This window comes from Molothrus aeneus, chromosome Z (assembly GCF_037042795.1).
Source record: "Molothrus aeneus isolate 106 chromosome Z, BPBGC_Maene_1.0, whole genome shotgun sequence".
NCBI lineage: Eukaryota > Metazoa > Chordata > Aves > Passeriformes > Icteridae > Molothrus > Molothrus aeneus.
The window spans coordinates 50,481,185-50,504,365 of NC_089680.1; the positions used below are offsets into that span (position 1 = coordinate 50,481,185).

General features: G+C 43.9%; 1 protein-coding gene across 1 annotated transcript in view; it reads right to left on the reverse strand.

Moving 5' to 3' along the window:
• Positions 1 to 3,592, reverse strand: part of PSD3 (pleckstrin and Sec7 domain containing 3) — a 115,578-nt gene extending 111,986 nt beyond the window's left edge. Inside the window, exon 1 of the mRNA XM_066568969.1 lies at positions 3,468 to 3,592. Coding sequence (XP_066425066.1) covers positions 3,468 to 3,488 — 21 coding nt within the window. The 5' untranslated portion in view covers positions 3,489 to 3,592. The remainder of the gene's footprint in view (positions 1 to 3,467) is intronic.
• Between the last annotated feature and the right edge of the window lie 19,589 nt (positions 3,593 to 23,181).

The window sequence follows — 23,181 nt, forward strand, 5'->3', positions numbered from 1 at the left end:
GTTAGCAAAGGGAGCCACACACTTCCCACAGCCATCACTGGTGGCTGAGGTATTCAGCAGAGGTAGAAATGCAGTGCTCACTCTCTGATGGACAGCTTGATCCCTGATGGACAGCCTGATCCAGTGCCCAAACAGGTTTTTTTACTTACAGCATCCAGGAAGTACAGTCAATTCAGAAGCCATTCAAGCTTCAAGGGCTAGATAATACCGGAACTCCTCTGACTCCTGATTCAACCCTGTAGCAACCAAGCCTGCACCCAGAGGGCTTGCTCTCACCCCACCCCTGCTTTTAAGCACCATCCGCAACCTGCCTTGCTCATCTCTGTAATGAAGAGAATAAATGTTTGGATGCATTAGCATCACAGGAGTCTGTGGTCTCGAAGAGAAGCTGGCAAAACAGCAAGAAACATCTCAGAGCAAGGAGGAGCTGCACTCAGAGAAAGTATCTGGAAACATACTGCAGAAGGATACTTCAAACAGTGCCAATCCTGAGAGGAATGGAACACTTACATTCACATTGAGCTGGTCTCAAACAGCTTTTTCATCTAACAGAAGAAAATTACTTCTAACACACACTCCCGCTCGCCCCCCAATTTCGCATCACTACAGACAGGAAAATAAGGACTGGAAATAGTCTTTGTGATCATGGGGTTTGACGGACATCAATCCATTTAGGAAGATATTCAAAAGTTTAGGACAGAAATTGCACAAGACCTAAATTTGTTTATCTGCAGGCACACTTTGCTGTATGGTGACTGCCCAGAGAAGAACCCTAGCACACATCCCCCTTCTCAGCCAAACTTCCAGAGGGAAGGAGCCACATGCAATTTTACAACCCAGGATGCAATGAACCACCCAGTCACAGAGCAGGTCTTGGTGGCAGATCGAGAAATCCCTGCTCCACCAGAAGCCAGCTCTCCATCAGGGACCATTTGTAAGGAAATGTCCTTTCAAGGGCATTTGTAAGGAAATGTCCTTTCAAGGGCGGTGGGTGGCATGCGTCCCTGCTGAGCCCAGGAACATTACTCCCACCTTTGCTGGGTGAGCTCAGCAAGACTCTCACCAAACAACTCTAACAGCTGCTGCACCCTGGGGATCCTCAGCACTCACAATGCAGAGCTGATCTGGAGCAGGATGCTCTGACAGCCCCAATCTTTGAGTTCTGGCAGCAGTTCACAGGTTTGTCCAGCCTCAGCTGAAGAACAGCAGTTTGGCAGATGGCTCCCCAGTACCCTGGGGATGTACCCACCTAATACTATGCAGACACTACCCCCTCCCTCCCTTTCTTGGGCTCCCTTCACTAGGCCACTACATTGTGCTACCTCTAAATTACATTTAAATCAGCACCCAACAGTACCCCAGCCTCTGGCTCTCTCTCAAGACCCTTGCAAGTAAACAGAGGTTCTCAAAGGAGAAACACAAGCCTCAGAGAAACACATGCCTGAGAAAAATCACTCCAGCCCTCAGGTCTGCTAGTCTGTCTCTCCATGAAGCAGGGATGATTTCAAGCAATCAGCTCCCATGCAAGCACAAAGGCAGTTTATCAGCCATGGCCCAAGCACCCTTACTTAGCGCTTGTGTGGTGGCCTTGTGTGGTGTACAACTTGTGCTGTCTAAATGCTGAATCTTCCAGCACTTGTCTCAGAACACACACATGGAGACAAACGCCTGCAGAGATGCTCCATGGCACTCTTGCAGAGAGTCTGCCTCTCAGCCCACAAGAATCAAACCCCAAACCATGTCTTATATCAAAGCTGCAAAATCAATTGCCAGAGTTTCCTGGTATGATGGGCAAGAATAGAAAGGACTGTGTTGGTGTGGAGGCAGGGAGGGGAAGTACTCTAAACATCTATGTCCTTCAGCTATGCACCTTGACAACAGTAAAGAAGGATTTGCTGGAAAAAAAAAGCCACTAGCACACTCTGTTAATATCCTCACTGCTCTTTTCCTTCTCACTTTGATGGCACAGAGATCAAACTGAAAATTGAAAATTGGAAATGGTAAATCAAACAATCCACTTAAGCATGAATAGCTCAAGAGAACCACTTTCACACAGGTCAGTTATGCAAAAATTTTCTGTGTGGATTACGAAGTCCTAACTTCTTTGTTTCAAAACTTGTTTCAAGTTTTGAAAACAGCAGCATGTAAATTTCCTGGATTTTTTTTTATCATCACCACTATCACAAAGGATGTTCTCACACTCCCCAATGAACCAAGGCTCTAATTGAATTGGATCATTTGAACAGGGTCTCCTACATGGCTAACTTCACCTCTCTCCCACCAAAAGTATGCCCCAAAACTAACTCTCTGTCTGTGTAAATCAACAGAGCTAGGACAGATTCACTGAGCATTAAACTGGTAACATCTGCTGAAACACATCAACTAAGGATATGATTGATGAAAAAGCATTTGGAGTAGAAAGAGGCTTCTTTCTACTAGCTAAACCAGAAAGGCTTGGATGACTCTCAGCAGTCTATTACAATTGCTTCAAACACTGGGTGTGCAACCTCCAGTTTCATTACAAATACTGCATTTAACATTCTGTGTTAATGGCCCTATGCACAGACAGAATTAAAGTGTGACTGAAGCTACAAAACTAAGAGTACTTGCAGTTGCCTATTACACACCCAAAGCACTTCAATACCATATACACGTAGCTTTGCCTGACTATATACTAACTGGACCCTGTGGCAGACAGATAATTGATGTTTATAGCACGGAAATACTCACCTACATGGGAGTTAGCAACTTCAATGGGTTTGTGTGAAGTTCAAACTCATTTCAAATATATGTTTATGTTCCCAATGAGAAGTGTAGCTCCAGTTCCCGGGAGCAAGGATGAAGGTAACACCTCAACTGCACAGGAGCATGCCCGGATAGTTTATTATTCTACAGTTTTACACTTCTGGTGAAATCATTTCAACCCCACTCTTGCCCTGAAAGTGCAATGCTACTACTACTCAGCCAAACGCTTTTCTGACAACGTCTTGTTTAATTCAAGAATTTGGCTAGATTAAGAGAGCTCGTCAGTGCAGCAACAGTGCTGATGTGTTAAGACAGACAAGTTACTTGGAGACACAAGCAAAACGAACTGCACGACGTGCAGGCTCGGGGTCCCAGCCCTGAGTGCAGCTTCTCTGCTGCAGCTGGTGTCTCTCGGGATCTAGCAGTTATGAGCACAGAAGTGGGCTCCGACATTTTTTCTCTTAGGGCACTGTGAAAAGGACTTAAAAAAAAAAAAAGAAAAAAAAGAACAGAAAATAAGAGGGGAAAAAGAAAACAATAAAAGGAAAAAGGAAAAGGGATAAGGGAAGAAGGAAGAAAGAAAAGAGAAAGGGTAACAAAAAGAAAATAAAAGGACGGAAAAAAAAGGTAGGGGGAAAAGGAAAAATGCAAAAGTAAATGGGAAAAAGTGCCTCCGGCTGAGCGCAACCCCCGCACCCGCACGGGCATACGCCGCCCCTTACCGCACCGCCGGCTCCCTCCATCTCCCATCGCCGGCCGCGGCGGATCGCAGCCGCCCTCCCGCCGGGCCGCGCCGAGCCCAGCCGCGCCGAGCCGGGCTGTGCCGTACCGTACCGCACTGCACCGCCGTGCCCCCCGGCCCGCAGCGGAGCGGCGGCCCCGGCGCGGTGGGCGCGGAGCGGCGCGGGCCGGGCGGCGGGGCCGGGCCGGGCCCGGCGGGGCGGGGCGGTGGCCCGGCAGGGGAGGGCAGGGGAGACGGGGGCGGGGGTGGGCGCGATGAAGGGGAGGGGAGCCGAGTGCACCACGTGCTCCTTCAAAAGACTTTAAATAAATAAATAAATAAATAAAAGGGAATTATTTCAGGATTAGCAAAGCAATAGAGTGAAAAGCACAACCCAGACCGCGTGCCCGCAGCAGCGGCGCTGGGCAGGAACACGAGCAAAGCCCGCGGGGGCTGGGACATGCCGTACTCTGCTCTTAAATCCCCTCAGCGCGGCTCGCAGTTGTTGGGAGATGAAAAAAAAAAAAGAAAAAAAGAAAGAAAAAAAAAAAGGGAAAAAAAAAAGCAGAAGCCGTTTTTTTCCAGCCCTGGGGTTTTCTCTCGCAGTTCGCATTCAAAAAGCAGAAGAGCGCAGATGTCTTTGGAGTAACCCCATCTGAACACTCGAAACTGATTTTCCACTTTTTTTTCACAGTTTGTTGGAAGCTCTCTTGCATTGTCAGGTTTTAGAGCACTCAGCCACATCATTAGAATTTCTCTAACTAGGACCTCTGAGCCTTGTTCTTTTAAGTAAAAGTGGGGTTTTCCCTATTAAAAGCCTTGCTTTGGAAAATACTCCCAAATCTCATTAGCCCAGTTAGAGGAGTTAACTGCACAAGTAGCTGGCAGACTACATAAAGAAGGATGTCCATTTCTGCAAGTTCAGTATATCTGTGTTTTGTTCAGCAGCAGCTGAAAAATTCTTTGGTTTTAACCGATCAAGCTTGAGAATAGGCTTTCTGGAACAATCCCTGAGGACCAGGAATCACTGAACAGATTGTATGTTTGCTTCATTCTGAGCATGGGTAAAAAAGAACATGTGTTAGGTGGTAGGCAAGGTTGTTCTCTAATGCTGTGCTCTTCTGAAAGGTTTTGGACAGTGCTGATGGTAGAAGTGCATCACCATGAAGTCACTGACATAAGTGTCCCACACCCAAACAGAGCAGTACCTCTGTGGCTGAGGAGACAGCCTAGCCCTGCCTTGTTCCCCACTGGCCTCACAGCTCAGTGTCAGAGCCACCCTTCCGGCCAACACTGGGCAATCTCAGCCTTTCTTCAGGCCCATGGGGAAAAAAAATCCATTTCCAACAGGATAAAAGTATGTCCAGGCATAATGCTTGAAGCACTCTGGCCTAAAGCTTTCCCTGTTTGGCAATAAGACAGGCGTAGCAGCACCATCTCTGGGCTCTTCCAACTTGTCAGGGGGCTCCACCCAGAAGCACCTCCCCATACTCTTTCAATAGGGTTGTGACACGCAGAGTTCACACTGCTTCTCCATGACTGAATCCACTATTTCTCACCACTTCCAGCTCCACGTTTACCCAAACAGTACTGCCCCTGCTTTACACCCACGTCACCTGGCAGCAGACTGCACTGCCTCTGTCATCTGGATGCCAATGGTGTACACTGTATTTCAGAAGGCATTCTGCTCTTTCCCTACAACCTCCCCTCTCCCCATCTTAAGCCTCTCACCTGCTCCCCAGCACCACAGGCTGCCTTTAACCATCCATCCCACAAGCAGCACAGGACCTGCCCCCTGCCCTGCTCAGCAGCACTCCAATCCATCTGTCCTCTGGGAACAGATAGGTGACAACCTGCCTTTCCATCCCCTGAAACAGATGGCAAGGGTCCCAAAGAGGTCTCTGTGATGCAGCTCCTCCGTGCCCATTCTCTGTGGCTGAATTGTGCCTGCAGGGCTGGGGGATGTGCTGAAGGGCTTTACCCCTCTTCCCCAGCCACAGCTGTGATGACAAACATGTTTTGGCCCCGCCAGGGCTTTGTCCCATCTGTCAGACACCCTGGGGGCCCTGGGAGCCAGTGTGGGGGCACAGACTGCAGATTCCCCATCTGTGCCACATCTGAGATGGCTAATGCAGCGGAAAAAGAAACCACCCAGCGCCTGGGTCTCTGAGGAGTTGATGCACTCTGCCTGCCTCTTTCCTGACAGGCTGAAGTCGTGCAACTGCAGGCCAGGAGGCAGCTGGGAGCAAAGGCAGGGCTGGAGTCAGGGGCTGGTGATGTCCCTTGCAAGGCACATCCCCTGCCCTGGACACCTAGGTGGCTGATGCAGCCACTGTACTCCAGTTTGGAGCTTTTCCACACCCTATTTGTGTTGAGAAAAATTTGACCTTTTCTCTGTTATCCAGGCATCTGGCCTGAGTCACACAGACATGGAATATGTCTGGAATATGCTCTGTGCCAAAGGATTGGGAAAGGAGAGCATTTGCAGCCTGGGGCAGGATGGTCATGCAAGCCTCTGCTATGTGGGCATCTAGCTCTTGGTTAGCTTCACTGCAAAGGAGGGTGATGGAGTCCTGAAATTGGCACAAACTGGTGTTTCCTACACCACTGATCATTGTTTTCTGCAGAAAGGCTATATTAAATCCTAAAACATTTCTCTGAATGGGCCATCAGCAGAGAAATGTGGTGAGGTTAGTAAATTTGTGAAGGAAATCCGTATTTTTGGTCCAAACGCTTGATATAAATTTCCAGGTAGTTATATTAAGAAAATAAAAGTCACAAAAAGCTGACACAAAACCTAGCAGCTTTCTAAGCAGTTATGAAATACATATAACAGTTAGAGAGCACTCTTAATTGTTAAAAAATTTAGTCATGAGCATACAGCATGTATCTTTAAACAACCCAAACAGAAATTTACAAAAAAAAACCCAAACAAAAACTCAGAAGATGGCAGTCAAGTCCAGTCTGTGCAGTGGCTAAGCTACTCTGAATTTCCCAGCCATGGTCAGTGATGGGGAGCAGGGAGCCAACACTGGGCAGGTGATGTGCATGGGTGCTGGGCTGAGGCTGAGCAGGGCATGGGAAATGGGGGACAATCTCAGAAGCTGGTGGCTGCGCAGACAGAAGTGTGAAAGCAGCACGAGGGACAGCTGGATAAGAGGGATTTGTGTGAGAAGTAGCCGAAGTGCAAAGGGAGGTGCTGGGGGTATTTGGGGGAGTGGAGCCTTACAAAGCCAACAGTGCTCTAGTAATTCTGTCAGCTGAGATTGCCCAGGTCACAGTATTGAAAATATCAAGTTTGGATATGCCAGGTAGCAAAACTGGTACACTGGGCAAAAAAGTAGTTATGGCGGACTGCTTGTTTGCAAAGAGACTTGAGCAGAAAACAGGAGGTCAAAAAACCAGGAAAATGGGTACAACAGGCAGTGTCAAGGGCTGCCAAGATGTGCTTGTCAAGCAAGCCCACACTTGACCTCCAGAGTGGGAGCAGGGCAGCAAACCAAACCTGGTTTTCTGGTTTTTCTATAACACATGGGTCAAACCTGCTTCTGGTCACAACACAAGATCATAGGATGCTTTCTCTCATCAGCAGGGAAGCACCTACGTGGATACATGGATTGAGCATTGCTGTGTCAGTGCTTGTTCCAGCCAGATGGCACCAGTCTCTTCCCCTCTACTTTCTAAGACAAACTTACCTGGGTCAAAAATTCACAGCTGAAAATAACCTACCTCACTATACCACCCCATAATGAAGGAAAAAAAAAACAAGAAGGAAAAATAAAAAAAGGAGTGTATTAAATTCAGTGTGCTGCAAAGAGTAACTAATGCATAAACTCTGTCATTTTTTGCCAATAAAGTTGCCATCACAGGGAAGTAGTACAGGAAACTCACTTCCAAATGATCTTTCCTTATTCAAAAGGCAGAAAACCACAAGTAAGTAATCATCCAGGTACTCACCATAAAATTTCTCACGACATTGCATTTCAAATCAAAGAGACTCTCTTTTGTCTTGAGGGAGAAGAAGGCTAGGGATATAAAAAAATAATATCATTTAAAAAGCCGAACCAGAAACACCATTATCTACAGATGGAAAGACAAAGTTAATCATTTACTGGATTTTCCTCACGTGTCTGGATTTTCTGGAAACAGCTGGGAAAACATTTTTTTTCCTGTTTTACTCAGAAAAATATAGTTGCCATTGCAACCAATTTTTTTCTGAATTAAAGGTGGAAAAGAAGCTGCAACACCACAAGGGGAACAGCAAACTTGGAGGTGATGTGCAAAGTAAGAAAACCAGCATGTGTAAAGATGGTAACCTTCCTATTACTTTTTTTAAAAAGATTCAGGTATAAATTATTATAGTAAACCCTAGGGTGACAGCTACAGCATGGAATGAGCTAGTTGACACACTGGCTAGCTAGCCAGCTTCACTGTGAGAAGGTGTATGCTGCAAAGCCATGACAGTATCACCATTCTTCACTTGGCTTTTTCCTCACAAGTTGCCAGGTTTGTTTGGCCTCATACCCAGAGCTCCTGGAAACTTCCCTTTTATGGGTTGACTGACTCTTCTCCTGCCCCTTCACTCATGGACAATTCCCTAGAGTCTTGCTATGGCCAGGAAACAATCCAGAGATTTCACTTCACTCCATCCTCCATCTGATATGTTCATTGGGAGGAAAGGAAATGACCAACATTCCCTGCCCAGGGAGCCCTGTAACTAGCCAGAATTTGACCATTTGATGGGAAATCTCAAATTTGTTATTCTATCCATCAGAGTTTGGGGACCTCCAATTTTATGTCTACTTCCAAAACCGGGGACTTCACAGTACCTCCCCTGCTGAGTGAGTCTTTAGAAATCTCCTTATTAGCCCAAGTCAAACTGAAGAACACAGAAAATCCTGCTGAATATGCCTGCTTTGGAAGGTTTTTGGTTACCTCATGGGTCTCTACTGTCATGTCCTCTCTTAATCTTTACACTTACTCTTCCCCATGTCTAGCAAATCTGTCACTTTGGTCTTCTCTTTAGAAAGGACTGCAGGGTCCTGAAATCAGCCCATGTGTAGGGGGTACAACCTTCTAAATAGGCTCCCCAACAAACAGCCACAGCTCCTGAATGTCTGTGTGGAACTGATGAGCCCACAGCAGAGACAGGTTATTAATCCTGATGTTTCCAGGTGGGACGTGCCTGGCCCCGTCTGACCCTTTCTGCTGGACCAAAGGCAGCAGCTGTGCTGTTTCACCTCAGAGATACCTTTGGCTGGCTGGGTGCTGCAGCTGGGCACTCGGAACAAATCCAGGCATAGTAGAAACTCAGTTTACCTCTGGTGGAAAAGGTTCAGGCGACGGTGAAGAGAAAAGAGCGGGTTCTATTGTAGAGTCTTAATCCAAAGTTTTATTCCAGGATGACAGACCTCTGAATGTGGTAACAGCTCCCAATAGAACCCCGGGCCACATGGTCTCGTCTCCTTTTAAGCCCCGGGGACAGGGGGAGGGGAAGGGACAGGTGAGGCACCAACCAGGTGTGAGCAGGGGAATGCTCAAGGGATACAGACACTTGGACAGGTCAATGAGCCCGGACCTGAGGGGCATCTTTTGAACTTCTGCCAACCACACGACGCCCTTGCTGGAATGTTAAGATTGATGGACAGCTCTTAGGAGGAGGGCAAAAGGGGGAGGGGGAAGATTGGCACACCTGAGAGGTTTGGATAGGTGAAACAGGAAATCACACTGCAACAACAGGTCAATAAATATTTTCTTTGCCAAATCCCTCCAAAAGTGGCAGCCCAGTGCAGCAATCATGGTGTAACCTAGGGGCAATACTAAAAGTTTGCCAGAGTGAAGGCCATGAAGAAGGGTTCCAGCCAGATTGATGTTGGCCATGTTCTTCCCAAGCATCTCCAAAAGTGACAGAGAAATAGCTGGTTGTTCTGGGGCTACCAAGCCCTAGCAAGTCCTGCTCCTGCTGCTTCCTAGCACTTAAGGTACAACCTAGCCTTCTCTCTGGATGGGGGAAAGTCCTCCATCCTACTCCCAACAGGAAAGCAAGAGGCCAGGTCTAGGAATTCAGGATACTTCAGCAAGGGGAATGCCAACAGCGGAGGCAGGGAAAAGAAAATTTCAACCAGTTCCCAGGAGCTCGGTGTTGTTTCTCTGTCTGGATCTTTGCCATATTAGATCATTAGATGGAGTTTTCTAGGGATCAAATCACCAAGACTCCTTCCCTTCCCCCAACTTGCCACATGGAGGATAAAGAACAGAATCACATTTGGGTTTCTTTGCAATGTTATCCATATGGCAAAGATAGATTGGCATTGGGAGAATATAAGGGTTCTTTCACTGTGTCATGGTTTAAGCCCAGACGGAAATTAAGCACTATGCTGCTGCTCACTCATTCTCCTCCCTTCTTCTCCCTCACACCTGTGGAATGGGGAGGAGAAATATATAATGTATGTTGAGATAAGAACACTTTAATAGCAAAAATAAAGGAAAATAAAATAATAATGGTAAATAATAATGTTAATAAAAAATAATCAAGTAATGTACAATGCAATTGCTCACCACCCACTGATTGAGCCAGAGCTCCTCTTCCTGAAACCAGATCATCCACCCTTCCAGGTAACTCCCCCCATTTCAAATACTCAGCATGACCTTCTGTGTGTGGAACATCTCTTTGGGTCACCTGTCCCGGCCACGCTCCCTCCCACTTTCATTTGCATGCCACCTCCCTGGCAGAGCACAAGACAAGGGAAAAATAGTCTTTGACTTAGGATAACCACAACTTGGCAAAGAACAAACCATCAGTGTGTTATCAACAGCATTCTCACACTGAATCAAAAACCAGCCCTGTAACAGCTACTGAGAAGAAATTAACTCTGCCCTAGCTTAACAAGGACACACTGCCTTGTACTGCAGAGCATGCATCACATCAGAATCATCAGCCCCACAAGTCAATCTGGCAGGCACATCTCCTCCAGCTTTTTCCCAGAGGATACAGTGCCTATTAGAGAAGCAAGGGAATCATAAGGAAAGAGACACCTTTTTTCCTCAGGCTGAAGCACTGAATCTTATGTTCATCTGTTGAATCCGATTATCAAAGGCCATCTCAAAATAAGTGAAACACCTCTGCCTAAGCATGGCTACTCTTAGGAGTCTTCCACTCAGAGCCCCATCTGCCATAGACTCACTGATTCCTTCTGCCATCTCTACTTTGTGCCTGCATTTGGTAACCAGCTGGATTCATTAGTAAAGTAGCACATCTAGTCTATCAGCCACAAGAAAAAATAATGTTTTGCATAAATATCAGCAGTGGTGTTCAAAAGTGCATTAAAACACACAGGTGAGGAGATACTGTATTTGAGCAGAAAAGAAATGATCTTTTACCCACCTGAACAATATATGTGATTCTACAGAACATTATTCTTTCTATGGAAGCCTTAGCTAGTCTCACAGAAACCTTTCTGGTCTTGACCTCCAAAAGGAGATGCTAAATACTGTGACTGTATGGTATGCTATCATCAAGAGAAGCATACATTTCATGCCAAGATATGGTGGCTTTGTGGTTTTGGCTTCCTTAGACCCTGGCATATTCCTGTTGAGTCTCCTGTACAATTTTCCCTTTTTCATGAGTGTCCTCTTTATCCTGCTACAGATGGTTCAGAGGACTGAGACTGCACATCAGATACAAAGTCAGTGAGACATGAGGGGAAAAGAACATTTATTCAATAGCCTTTTTTTTTGGTAGGGTAGTCAGCAGTTTTTTACAGGATTATTAGCATCTGGAAACCCGAGTCAGAGAAGGACTGCTGCAGCCACAATTGTGTGTCACACTGACATGCAACAAGCAGCCTTCAGAGCTGGGAAAACATAAAGCATAACACCCCACTCTCCTCCCCAAAATGAGATAATTATGGCCTGTAACTCTGGCATGTTCATACAGCTGCCTCTGGCTGAAATGCTCCAGTCAGAAACACAAACAACATTGCTCTCAAGAAAAGTACTAAGAAGATCACTTCCTCTGCTTGAACAAATCTGCAATGGGTGTTGACAGCAGAGAGCTAGAAATGGATGGACACATCCACATCCGTCCCCAGCTCTGCAGCGCGCTCACTCCAGGCAGTGAGCACACATCAGGCACAAATGACAGGTGGGAAGTTAAATGTGGACAAGCCCATTTCACAGGGACAGCGTGACCCTAGCCAGTGTGAACAGATCATTATTGGCTTTGGTCAGAACTGGAAGGACTCAGCTGGCAGATCTCTCAGCAGATTTTCTAAACAAAGGGAAACACCATTCATTCCCATGCAGAGGACAGGAGCCAAAACTGGAAAAGACTCGAGACAGAAGTATCATGTGTCAGCCAGAGTGTGACACCAGAGACACCCACTCTTGTGATGCAGCACCATGGTAACAGCCATTGTCTGCTGTGCGGTGGGCCGTATCACCAAGCATGGGGGAGTATGGTGTTTTCTTCTTCTGGGGCTGGTTTCTTGGGGCAGCCTGACACACAAGGCTGCTGCACAGTCTACTAGGCTAATATCAGCCTGGAAGGGATGGAAATATGAAGAGATGGAAAGGCTTAAAAAAGTAACAGCCCTGAGGTGCCTGGGAGGACAGAGCAAGAAGGGAGGCATAGCTTTGCATCAAGAGACAGGAAGACTATGCCTGGCATCACAAACTGAATATGTGGATGGAAAACTGGCTGCCGGGGAAGACTCATATCCTCTCTTCTCATGTAAATCTACAATTTCTTGCTTTTCTTCAAAATGGATTCAATTTCCAACAGACCTTCTTTCAAACTTTTCATCTCTGTCTCTACCCTCTCCAAAAATCAATGTCAGCATGCATCCTCTAAATGTCCACTGTCTCCTGTACCACCTAATTTCCTCACAACCAAACTCCACCTCTTGCTCCTTACAGCCCTGGCTCCTAGAGCACTCAAACCCATACCCCAACACTGGAGTTCCCAGTCCCCCTGGTCTCCTGCTCTGTAGCACTGCTGCCCTATTGGTGAAGAGTCCCAGCCCCACTGCCATATATCCCAAGACTCACACTCCTATCTCCTTAGCAATCATTTATCTTATTAGTATTGCTCTTCCCCCAGCTAATTGCTAATTACCTCCCTGCTGATGGCCTGGACCCAACACTTCATCAATGAGACGAGGGCACAAACTTGACATTTCATATTACTTGAAGCAGCAAGAAAGATGTAGGAAGTTCCTACCCGCCCCACTCTCCTTTGTTCCTACCATTTTGCAGTTGTGCCAAATGCCACATGTAACCAGTCGTATCCTTTGCAGACAGAATGCTCTAGCCAAGGAGCATCATTTTGCATTTCAACTTTTTTTTCCTACTTTTTTCCCTTAAATTAATTGCTCTTGTCACCTTTGCTCCCCCTACTCTTTGCTTCAGCCTTACTCTTCCACCACCGAGTAAAGCAGCTCTTACCTGCTCCTGTGCTATAGCCTGCAGCATTAGTTTTCACAATTGCATATATCTTTCTCTGCACCCTAGATGTTTGCACTAAAATTCAGAGCAGCTGCTATACAGCATCTATCTCTCCCTTCCCCTTATTTCCAGAAAATCTTCACCAGAAATGCAGAAGGCATGAAATGGACAATGCAATACTCTAGCATGGAGATTCAATTTCCTCCAAAGCAAGTTTTATGTGAACAACCAAGGGTGTTGGTGGCCCTTGCCTATCATTTATTGGTCCTTATCACCCACCACAACCATTTGGATGCAGCACCTACAGGTGAAACAAATGTGCTGCTCCTGACTTCCTCAAATTCAAAAATCCTTATTTATTTTGTTTGCAAAATCTTGATTATTTTCATCCACTGCCATATTGACTTCTTACAATTCCATCAAGCCAGATTTACAACTCCCTAATTATCTCAAGATCAATCCAATCCCCTTTTTTCCAAGGGAAAAAAAATCTGCTCAGTTCCACAAGTATGTGTTCCAATCTTTCACATTTTTCCCCATTTATATATATTTTAATTAGAATGCTAGATTTGATCGCTAGGTACAGAAGCAACATGCTATGTTCTTCCCTTTTCTTGACATCAGAAATAGTCTCTTCTGGCTTGAAGAACTTCCTGGATTCCGGTTTTCTGAGAGAAGCAGAAGATGAAGAAGTATGTATGGTGAGGAATGATAACTACTGAGCCAGTTGTGGGAGATAAAGACTTCATTCAAAGCCTGCTGGAATCGGTGGAAAGCTATTACTGCTTGCTTCAGCCTTTGGAGTCTCTCTTGGTTCTTCCCAAACTTTGGATTTTCAATGGCTGTCTTAAAGTAAATTTTTAGTCTGATTCCAATCCTACTGAGCACATTCAGCCTTTACTGCCTGTAAGTAAGTACTAGTAGCAAACAGTAAGCTGTGCTCAGGATAAGGCTGTGTGCAAGTGTGTTCAAGTAGAGGACAAGGAATCTTAATTAAAGTTTTTCATACTGGTAGGTATGGTAATCTATGGTATACTGGTAATCTTAATTAAAGTTTTTCATACTGGTAGGTTTGTCTGAAGTCCAGAGTGCACACTCATGAGTTAATCCTCCAGCACCACTTGTCAAAAATGCAGGCCCTAGCAATCTGACTTCTCATATGAAACAACCAAGGTAGAGAAGTTAAATGACCCGATCAAACCACAGATGCATGGGAGTGTTACACTCAATATGAAAAGGCTGCTCTTTGTGTGGCTATAAACCAAATGTCTCTCAGCCAGGCGCCTCTCAGTCCCCACTAAATACACAGTTCAGTCCCACTGCAGGTAGTCACATACATTAAACTAGACAGACACACCACTACTTTATAAATCCAGGACCCAAAGATCTTAGATCCACATTCACATTTTTATGATCAAGAACTGTGTTAAATGCATCTACATTTGTAGTGGCCACAAAGTAGCCAGCCAGCCCAGCTGCTTCAGGAGTGAGCTCTGTGGAATGAGACATCAAGGAGGGCCTGAATTTCCCTAGGTTGCCTAGGCTTGTTGGAACTGCATGGGAAAAGAGGAGAATGATATTCCTGAGGCACTCAGGTTTGTCCCTTCATCCCCCTTCTTGAATGGGGAAAACCTTTCAATCAATGAGCTCAGATTATTAAACCTCACATCTTGGATTTGAGTTTGAGAGGATTTTCTGAATTGGATGGAAAATTTTTGTCTCTCTTTGCAAGTCAGTATTTGTAAATGTGTTAGTGTCTCCCTTGATACCAAGGGAAGATCACTGTTTTTTCTGTAGGTAAAATATAAAGGCTCAGCTTTTCCAAAGAACTCATCCAGCAGTTCTTTGGATACACCTATAAAAAGCAAACAGATTTGCACTGGATGTTAGCAAAAGCCAAGAGTACAATGGAAATTTCTTCTACTTCCCATTATGGGAATGTGATTATTGCTGAAGTAACTTACTTAAATAATGGCTTTGATCTCTAAAGAAAACAAACACTGCAGGCTTATGATGACACACAACTACCAAATCATCTGGTGGCATGACAGGAATTGTTTTTGCATTTCCTGCATTCTCCCTGCATTTCCTGCAGGGAATGCATTTTTTGAATGGAACATGTACATCACAAAGGTAATATTTGTATTGAGGCTATGGACCTCAAGCCATACAGCTGCACTTGATGCAGCCTGAGGATTTGCGAGTACCTCAACAAGGGTTTCTTCTGGACATTAAACATTCAAATACATGGAAAGACTCATTGTGCCATGTGCACTGAGGTAACCTGGCAAAAAAGATTGTCAAAGGACTTTTATACTCTTTAGGAAGCCATGTTTGAAATTAATAAAGCAGAAGATCTCTGGGATCCAAGTGCTACTTTACAAGGGCAGGGGTTGGGTATAGACTCCAGCATTTTAATCTGGCTTAAGTATGTGGCTGCAGATCCAGCACAGGAAGGTAGTAGAAGTGAACAGAGGGATACAATCTGCCATAACAGCCACCACAATCATGGGTTTTCCTATAGATCAGAGCCCATAAAAGACCTGGAAGATTGTAGTATACACAGCACACAACTCTACCTACAATGAATGGATCTCAAGCCACCAAGATATCCTCTAAGACAAGACAAATCACCAGTCAAAAACTCCCTTTATGGAGTGGAGTCATCTTTAGGATATGGCACTATGTATTTCAAATGGGATTGCAGTGGTAGACTGGACAACTATGGGGAAACCTCATATGATTGGAGTGCAGTGGAGGATGAAAGCCATCCTGAAAAGGAGCAGAGTGCAATGCTTTTGAAGACTAGAGCATGTTGCAGTAAATAAGGTACAGTACAGACCACCCAAAACTATTAAATAAGTACTGTGTACCCCATGAGAGAGAACAAAATGCTTGCTAGCATTGCTCTTTACCCAAAAAGTTCACAGTTCAATCTAAGTGATATTTTTTAGAAGTTGATGTTCAACTTCTAAAATGTTAATGACAAGGAAGCTAATAAAGATGCCCTGGAAGGAAATACTTGGTACTGAGGTTCTGTGGTTGCCCTCCTGCCATAGCCTGATACCCGCTGCCCTAGCTTCTCCCCCTAGTCCTAAAAGAAGGCAACATCACAGATGGGACCAGTCCCAGTCCTCTGTATTTGATCCTGCCCTTCAGCCACAAGGGTGTCCTCATCTCCTTTGCCCACAGTCTCCTGAAGCTGTACTGAAAGCACTGCTGAACACTGAACCGCAATTCAGCCTGGACAGGGAATTTATATTCATCAAAGACACACAAAAAAACCCCTCAACCAAAATCTATAAATATTAAAATATAAACATATTCATATAGTGTGTGTTCCCCCAAGGAGTCTGCTGGATCATGGTTTTTGAGGCACAGGCTTTCTCTTGAGTGCCTAACTTGACCCACACACAGACAGCAACAATTTGATTTAACAGTTCTTGTTTTAGCTGGGTTTTCTGAGAAAACAAAAGCTTATGGGGTTATGCAACCTGTTCTCTGTTTGTTCATCTGTCTGCTTCCCATAGCATCTTTTGAACTGGTTAGCTAATTTCAAACAAATGTAGGACAGAGGTCTCAGGGAAAATTAATTTAATGGAAATCAGCACTTTATTTATACTTGTTCCAAGGCAAAGACAGGGAGAAGTACATATCTTTGGGAAGCAATCAGTATTGGCCAGAGATTTACTCATCTAGGTATTTTTTTCCCTGCCAAAGGGATCCAGCAGGACACAAATGGGAGATGGGAAATACTGACACAAGTGCAGGAGATATGCCCAAAAGAGTGAATCTGTAGGAAGAGAGACTTCACAAAATGTTACCATTGGCAGAAATTCCTTGTGATACATGTGCCCTGCCAGCAGGCAAACAAGGCCATAGTTTGGTGTTTCAACACTAACAACACAATTCGTCCCTTTCAAATCCTGCCTGCTCTAACTAGAGGATTCCTTCATTCTCTTTGCTAGCAGAGGGAAGAGCTCCTGGTTACTAAAGGGCAGCTCTTTGATGAACACCCGAGTTGCTGCCCGAACATCACAGATAAAAAATAATGAAAAGGTCAGCAGAGCTGATTATGGCACAGCATTCAGTTTTTTTCACCCTTTCCCAAGTCTGCATAAATCCCAGCAAGAAATTCTTCACGGCATATAGAGGCCAGAGATGCATTGCAATGTTTAATCTTGAAGCATCCTTTTGGTAGTCACTCAAAATGTAGAAAGCTCAGAGAAAAAGGACTGGCTCTTGGCAGTAGCTGCCTGTTATCAAACCACTGTAAAAATCTTTAGCTATAAATACAAGTTACTTTCTCTCAGAAATCAACATTATCTTAGACAAGATGTATGGGGGAAATCTGGAAAGTCAAGTAGTTAAAAAATGTCACAACTTTCTTTAGTCAGAAAAGAAAAGGCTACAAACCATTAAACATTACAGGAGGGTGATTAACAAGGATGTCAACACATGGGTAAACTACTCAGCATTTCGTCAAAGTGTTGACCAAGGTTTTACAAACTGGTATTTTTGGTCCCAAAATGTCAAATAATGCCTCAGAGTAGGGGGCAGAGGTAGGGGGCTAGATGCAGACTGAGGGGTATCTTTAGATTGTTTTCCCATTGCCCTTGAAGATGCATGGGTCATGTACATCTCAGGGACTGTTACTCAGAAGTTCATATTTCACAGGATAAAGATGCTAATCTAGCCCATACCAGTTGTGTGAATGCATGAACACCATTTTAACCATCCCTATTATTTTTGGGCCTGGATATCCTTCTTTCTCCCATGTAATCTTTTCAAATGTGTCACTATCTTAACAAGTGGAAAACATCTAATCTAAATTTCCCTTCTTGTAATTTCAGCCAGCTGCGTTTATCTTATCCAGGAGAGAGAACAGATTATACCTTTCTCTCCTGAAGCACTCCTGTAATTACATGAACAAGGATCATATGACCCCCAAGTTACCTCTTCTCTAAATTAAAACAACCCTGGCTTTTGTTCAGCATTCCTTGTAAGTCCTGCTGCCTGTGTAACTTGTTTGCATTGAGACAGGCCTAGCAGCCAGATAAAGCAAAAATGCAACAGTTGACCTTCTCATTAGACCTGAGCAGTGATTACTGCAACTACCAAGTGTGAAGAAAATGTTCTGGGCTTGTAGACTATAAATTTTTGGGACATGGAGCTAGAAATACCTAGATTCAAACTCAGGTTCTGCTCTTGCCAGTCTGTCTGTCAAATTGAATCCCAGTTCACAGCTCCTTCACTTGACAGACAGCTCTAGAAATAACAACTTGCTTTACTGAGCAAAGGATGGCCAAAGTAATTTAAAGCTGGAGATTGTGCAGATGTTGTAAATTCTGGTAGAAGACCTCACTGTTATGAAACACTTCCAAGTGGACAGGTGTCCTCTTTTAGAAGTTATTTCAATTTTTTTCTAAAATACTACAGGTGTTTTTAAAACTATCAAGGTTCTTCAAGATGACTACATCAAACCATTGGGATGTCAGTAACTTCCAAGTAAACAAGGGGAAGTTCAGGACATCAGAATACCAGGAACCCCCTGGGTAAGTATTGATATTTGAAGCTCTCCAAGTGAATGATTAAACCAATTTGCCTAATGTTGCAATGACCCATGAGTTTCCCAATATCAAGCCATCCAAGCCTGCTGGGAGGATTCTCTCCATAATAGGTGTATTCCTTCCTACAAGTTGATTACAATTAACAGAATCCTTTCCAGTGTAGGTGGTTGTTTTTATTCTTGTTTCACTGTAGGAGAGATCTACATGGAATCACTAAAAACACTTACTGATGAGACTTTTTCTCCAGACTGGAACATTCCATAAAATCACTTTCCCTTAGTTGTGCTAGCTGAGAGACTCTGTATCAAAGCTTCATACACATTTCCTAACCTAAAAGATGAAGGATTTGATGTGTTCTGGGTTTAATACATTAAATTCTAAGAGACATGTCTCTTCAGAAGCATTCACAGAGAACACCATTTCAGAGCATTTTCTGAAATAGCATGGAGGTATTAAAAGACACCAACTTCATTCAACTTTTTATTGAAAGAATATATCCCACGTAAGTAGATGTAAGCAAGAAAAAAGAAGCTTGTATTTTTTTAAAGGGGGTGGACACTGATGTAAATTAACAATCCTCAGGTGAGTTAAGCCCACTTGCAAACATTCTTCACATTGCACGTCCACTCATTGCACTAAGCCAGTCCTGTGTGGTAGCAGGAGTGCTGAGGTTTAATCTCAGCTCCTCTGCTTAGTACCACTCTAGGGACTGCTTTGAGGAGAATGGTCACAGAACTTGTCTGTTCTGCTCCCAGTCTCCATCCTCTGACCCCATCAGGTTATTTAACTGAGCTATACCCAGCTCAGCATGTTTAACCTGTGTTAACCATAGCTCACTCACAGGTAGATGAAGTAGTTCAGCCTTCAGCTCTGCCCATAGCACAAGCATGCAAATCACAAGGACAGAGACAGGGCTGGCACCATGCTGGATAGATGCTGAGGTAGTTGACAAGTACTGCTGCAAATTTGCCCTGTGTGATTAGCACCAACCTGCAGCTCATTACCCTAAAGATCAGTAGTACCTCCTGAATTTTGGCAAGAGATGTATAGCAGGGAACCTCTCATCTTGCAACACCAAGAAAAGCAAGTTTTTTTAAGGCTTGAGGGAAAAGGAACCAAGGCAGAAACAGACTCCTATTATCAGTGTTCATTTCAATGCAACTTCAGGCGAAGGAAGCCTCGAAAGAGGTTATTTATAGAGAGTGGAAAAAGGAATAACTTTTCCAGGTAAGTGGGACAAGGCTGTTTTTCTACAAGAAAGAGATGTTTATCTAAGCAATACATCAATAATTAGAAGAGGTGAGCTTCTGGAGTTATTAAACCTTGCTTAGAAATCTCACTATTTTTGTTTTTTCATTTTTAAAAAATCTTCTAGGACAAGACTGGCCTCTAGGAGGCCAAGTGCAGCCATCAGGGAGTTCCTTCATTAACACAGGCATTGGGACTTTCGCTGCAGGCTGCATGGGTCAGTCTCATAAGTAGTATTACTAGTATTACAGTGGGTCACAGAAAAAGAGATAAAGAACAAAATCCCTAGAAATGAGATGCTTATTATGTGCCAGCACTGGTGGATCTCCACCCAGCTTGATGAGTCTCACCGTAAATGAGCAGTGCTGTCCTTAGACTTGGGGCAGCGCAAGGGTCAGTCACACCCTTCCCGCACACACTTGTTATGCCTGCAAAGGACTGTGTCTTTCCTCCACCTACGGGCTGGGCCTGGCATGACACTGCAAGGTAAGAAGGTGCCTTCTCCTGTCGCCTGTCTTACACTGGACTCTCTCTTCCTTTATAAAAATCTGAGGCAAGGGGCATTTTTGCTTGATTTTTCTATGACATAAGGCCTCAGAAAATTCGGAGGTTAGGAGGCACAATATTGTTCCTCAGCTGAAACCACTCCGGCATTCTCCAAGTCAAATATGGCCAGGTCTCTGTGTAGGAGACAGAAGAACATGGAACTAAGGAATGGTAGGGTGGCCCTGAAATAATGATCTGTGGTACCTGGCTTTACCTGCTTTCATACAAGAGATGTTAGAGCCTGTCATAAAACAATATTTAGCTCCCATCTTAGTTCTTTTCAAGAGAACATGGGTTCAGAATGATGTCCAGGAGTAGAAAGACAAATTACTTGTGGGTCGAACTGCCTTGTTAAGGTTTAAAGCTTAACATGCTTCAGTAATTTCAGAGCTAGTGAGAGGTTAACAAAGCTTCAGGACAAGGATGTACCACTGATAGTGGACAAAAACAAAGCAGAATTTATGTGCCACAAGGACTTTTGGTATGACTCCTAAGATAAGGAAGAAACTAATAAAGGAAACACAGCAACTGTGCTGAGACCAGCTCCAACTAGTAAAAAGTAATTCTGGCAGAGGGAGATGAGGACCACCGACCAACAACCAATGAACTAAAGAAACCTATGGACTCAAAACAAAAGAAATCTGCGCATGTGAACTAATTATTATGACAAGAGAGATAATCATTTAACCAGTAGAAGGCATAATATTAATAAGAGAACTGTGTAACTTGTAGCCAATGAACTGTGATTTCTTTGTTTGCTAAATTGTACAACTGAAAAATTTTGATGACTGGGGAGCCGGCCTTTTGGGGGTCACCACCTAGCTCATACTTTGCACAAACTAGAATAAAGAAATAGAAATACCTTGTCTCAGTGTGTATGTATGTGCTGTATATGAGACAAGAAGAATACAAGTGCAACTTTGACTGAATCCTAGAGAAAATCTCACTCTCTGCTTCCACAAGAAAGCTTGTCATACACATAAAGAAGAAGCAAGTAAGAGAAGCCTGTAGAGAGTTTTAACTAAGGAGAGAGGATCTAGGTGATTTATCAGCATCATTTAAAGTCTTAATTTTATTAGGGAAAATTTATATTTATCTAGTCAGTACCTGTGAAGTAAAAAGTCAACCAGGTAGGTCTTCCTCATGTTAAGCCTCTGTCTCATGTTGAATCCTTTCAATGCTCTTTGTGGCAAAGGCCTCCCTGTTCTCAGCTGCATCGTGCTTTAAATATCTACAGTGTGAGAAGCTACCTTATGTCATCCCATCTGTGAAGACATGCAAGCAGAGCATTCGTTTTTTCCCAATTAACTAAAAATGGATTTACTAAAAGGAATATTTCACCCTTCACTTTTAAAAAATATCATTTACAAAGGCCAAGTAGATATTCTGAGAGGAAAAACTGCCATTAGAGTGATCAAATAATAAGCATAAACAATTAATACCATTTTTAAATATTGTAATATTTTTGGCCTGTTGACAGGGAAGAGTTTTTTAATATATATAATTCAGAAGTTTCAGATAAAACCATTTGTACAAAAACAAATGGAGGATATCTCTGTGTGTGTTGTCTTTAACTGGAATCATGTCCTTCTTCTGGAATCATTAAACTTTTACAGATTTCCCAGGAAATAAAAAGAAAGGAAAAATCCATTAATGAAGTGTGTAAGAAATAGGCCTTCTAAAAAAAGAACAGGGAACATATATGAATGTTTTCTTTTGAGCATAATGCAAATGGACATAGCAGCCTGCTACCAGGTTTGCGCTATGGCTACTCAAAAGATGAGCAGAGAGCATTTTGCTACAGTAGAATTTATCTCCTCCAAGATTTGATATAAGCATTGACACAAAGTGTTGTGATGACAAACATCAGACTTAAGTGTTCAAAAAAAACCCAGGCAGTATGAAGCAGCTTGCTAATTCCCTTCCACATAGCCATGAGCACCTGCTCTGCCTTTTTCTTTCAGCTGTGCAGCTCTGGAAGACAGTCTCTCAGCCAGGCCAAGAGAGTTGATGGGCTCCATGTCAGGGAATGTGAGACTCCAGGTCACCCTCCTGGGCGTGGTCAGGGAATGTGTTAAATCTCAGCACATAGGGTGTGGAGTAGATAAATCCAGAGGGAACAACACAGACCTGCTTTCTCAGAGAGACAAAGTGGTATGTTGTTGTCCTGCTGTCTTCTCCAGCAAAGCAAAAACATGGAACCCATTTTTTCTGTGCTCATTTGCTGCCTGGTAGGGCACCTGCATATGACTCTGGTTCAACCATGTCCCCAGGCCCTAGGTACAAAGAACACTAACGTGACTCTTACCCCTGCTAAACACAAAGATGACATTGGTTCTTTCAGGCATTCTAATCAGTTCTACACAATAAATATTTATACACGATACAGATTGTTTTAATGAGATGAAGAATGCATACTGGCTAGGAAAGACAGGGAAGAAAATACCAAGTTTGCTAAGTTGTTATCCACATTTTCATATGGAACAGCTGAGCGAATGGAAACCAGAGGATATTTACATGTTCTGGCCTACTGGGAACATACCAAGAGGCTGCATTACATTCAGGAATGTTGCCTTGTGTGCATAGCAGGAAACCACTTGTTGCTTGCTCACAAAGCAGGAGATTGAGAGAGAGGAAGGGAAGCACTCAGTATGAGAGATTTGTGAAAACCTAACAGCAAAAAGCCTGTGTCTAACAACCTAAACAAGCTTGTTGGACACCTTTGTCAAGCCTACAAGCAGCACGGCACTACGTAATGGAAACCCTACTCCTACTGAAAGAAAAGGCATGGTGCATTATACCCTCCTGTACTTTTGAAAACTGCCTTTCTGAGAAAGGAATTCAAGCTGAAAGATTTATGGAGAAATAGAAGGAAACGTCCTTGTTTTATCATTCATGCAATAGCAA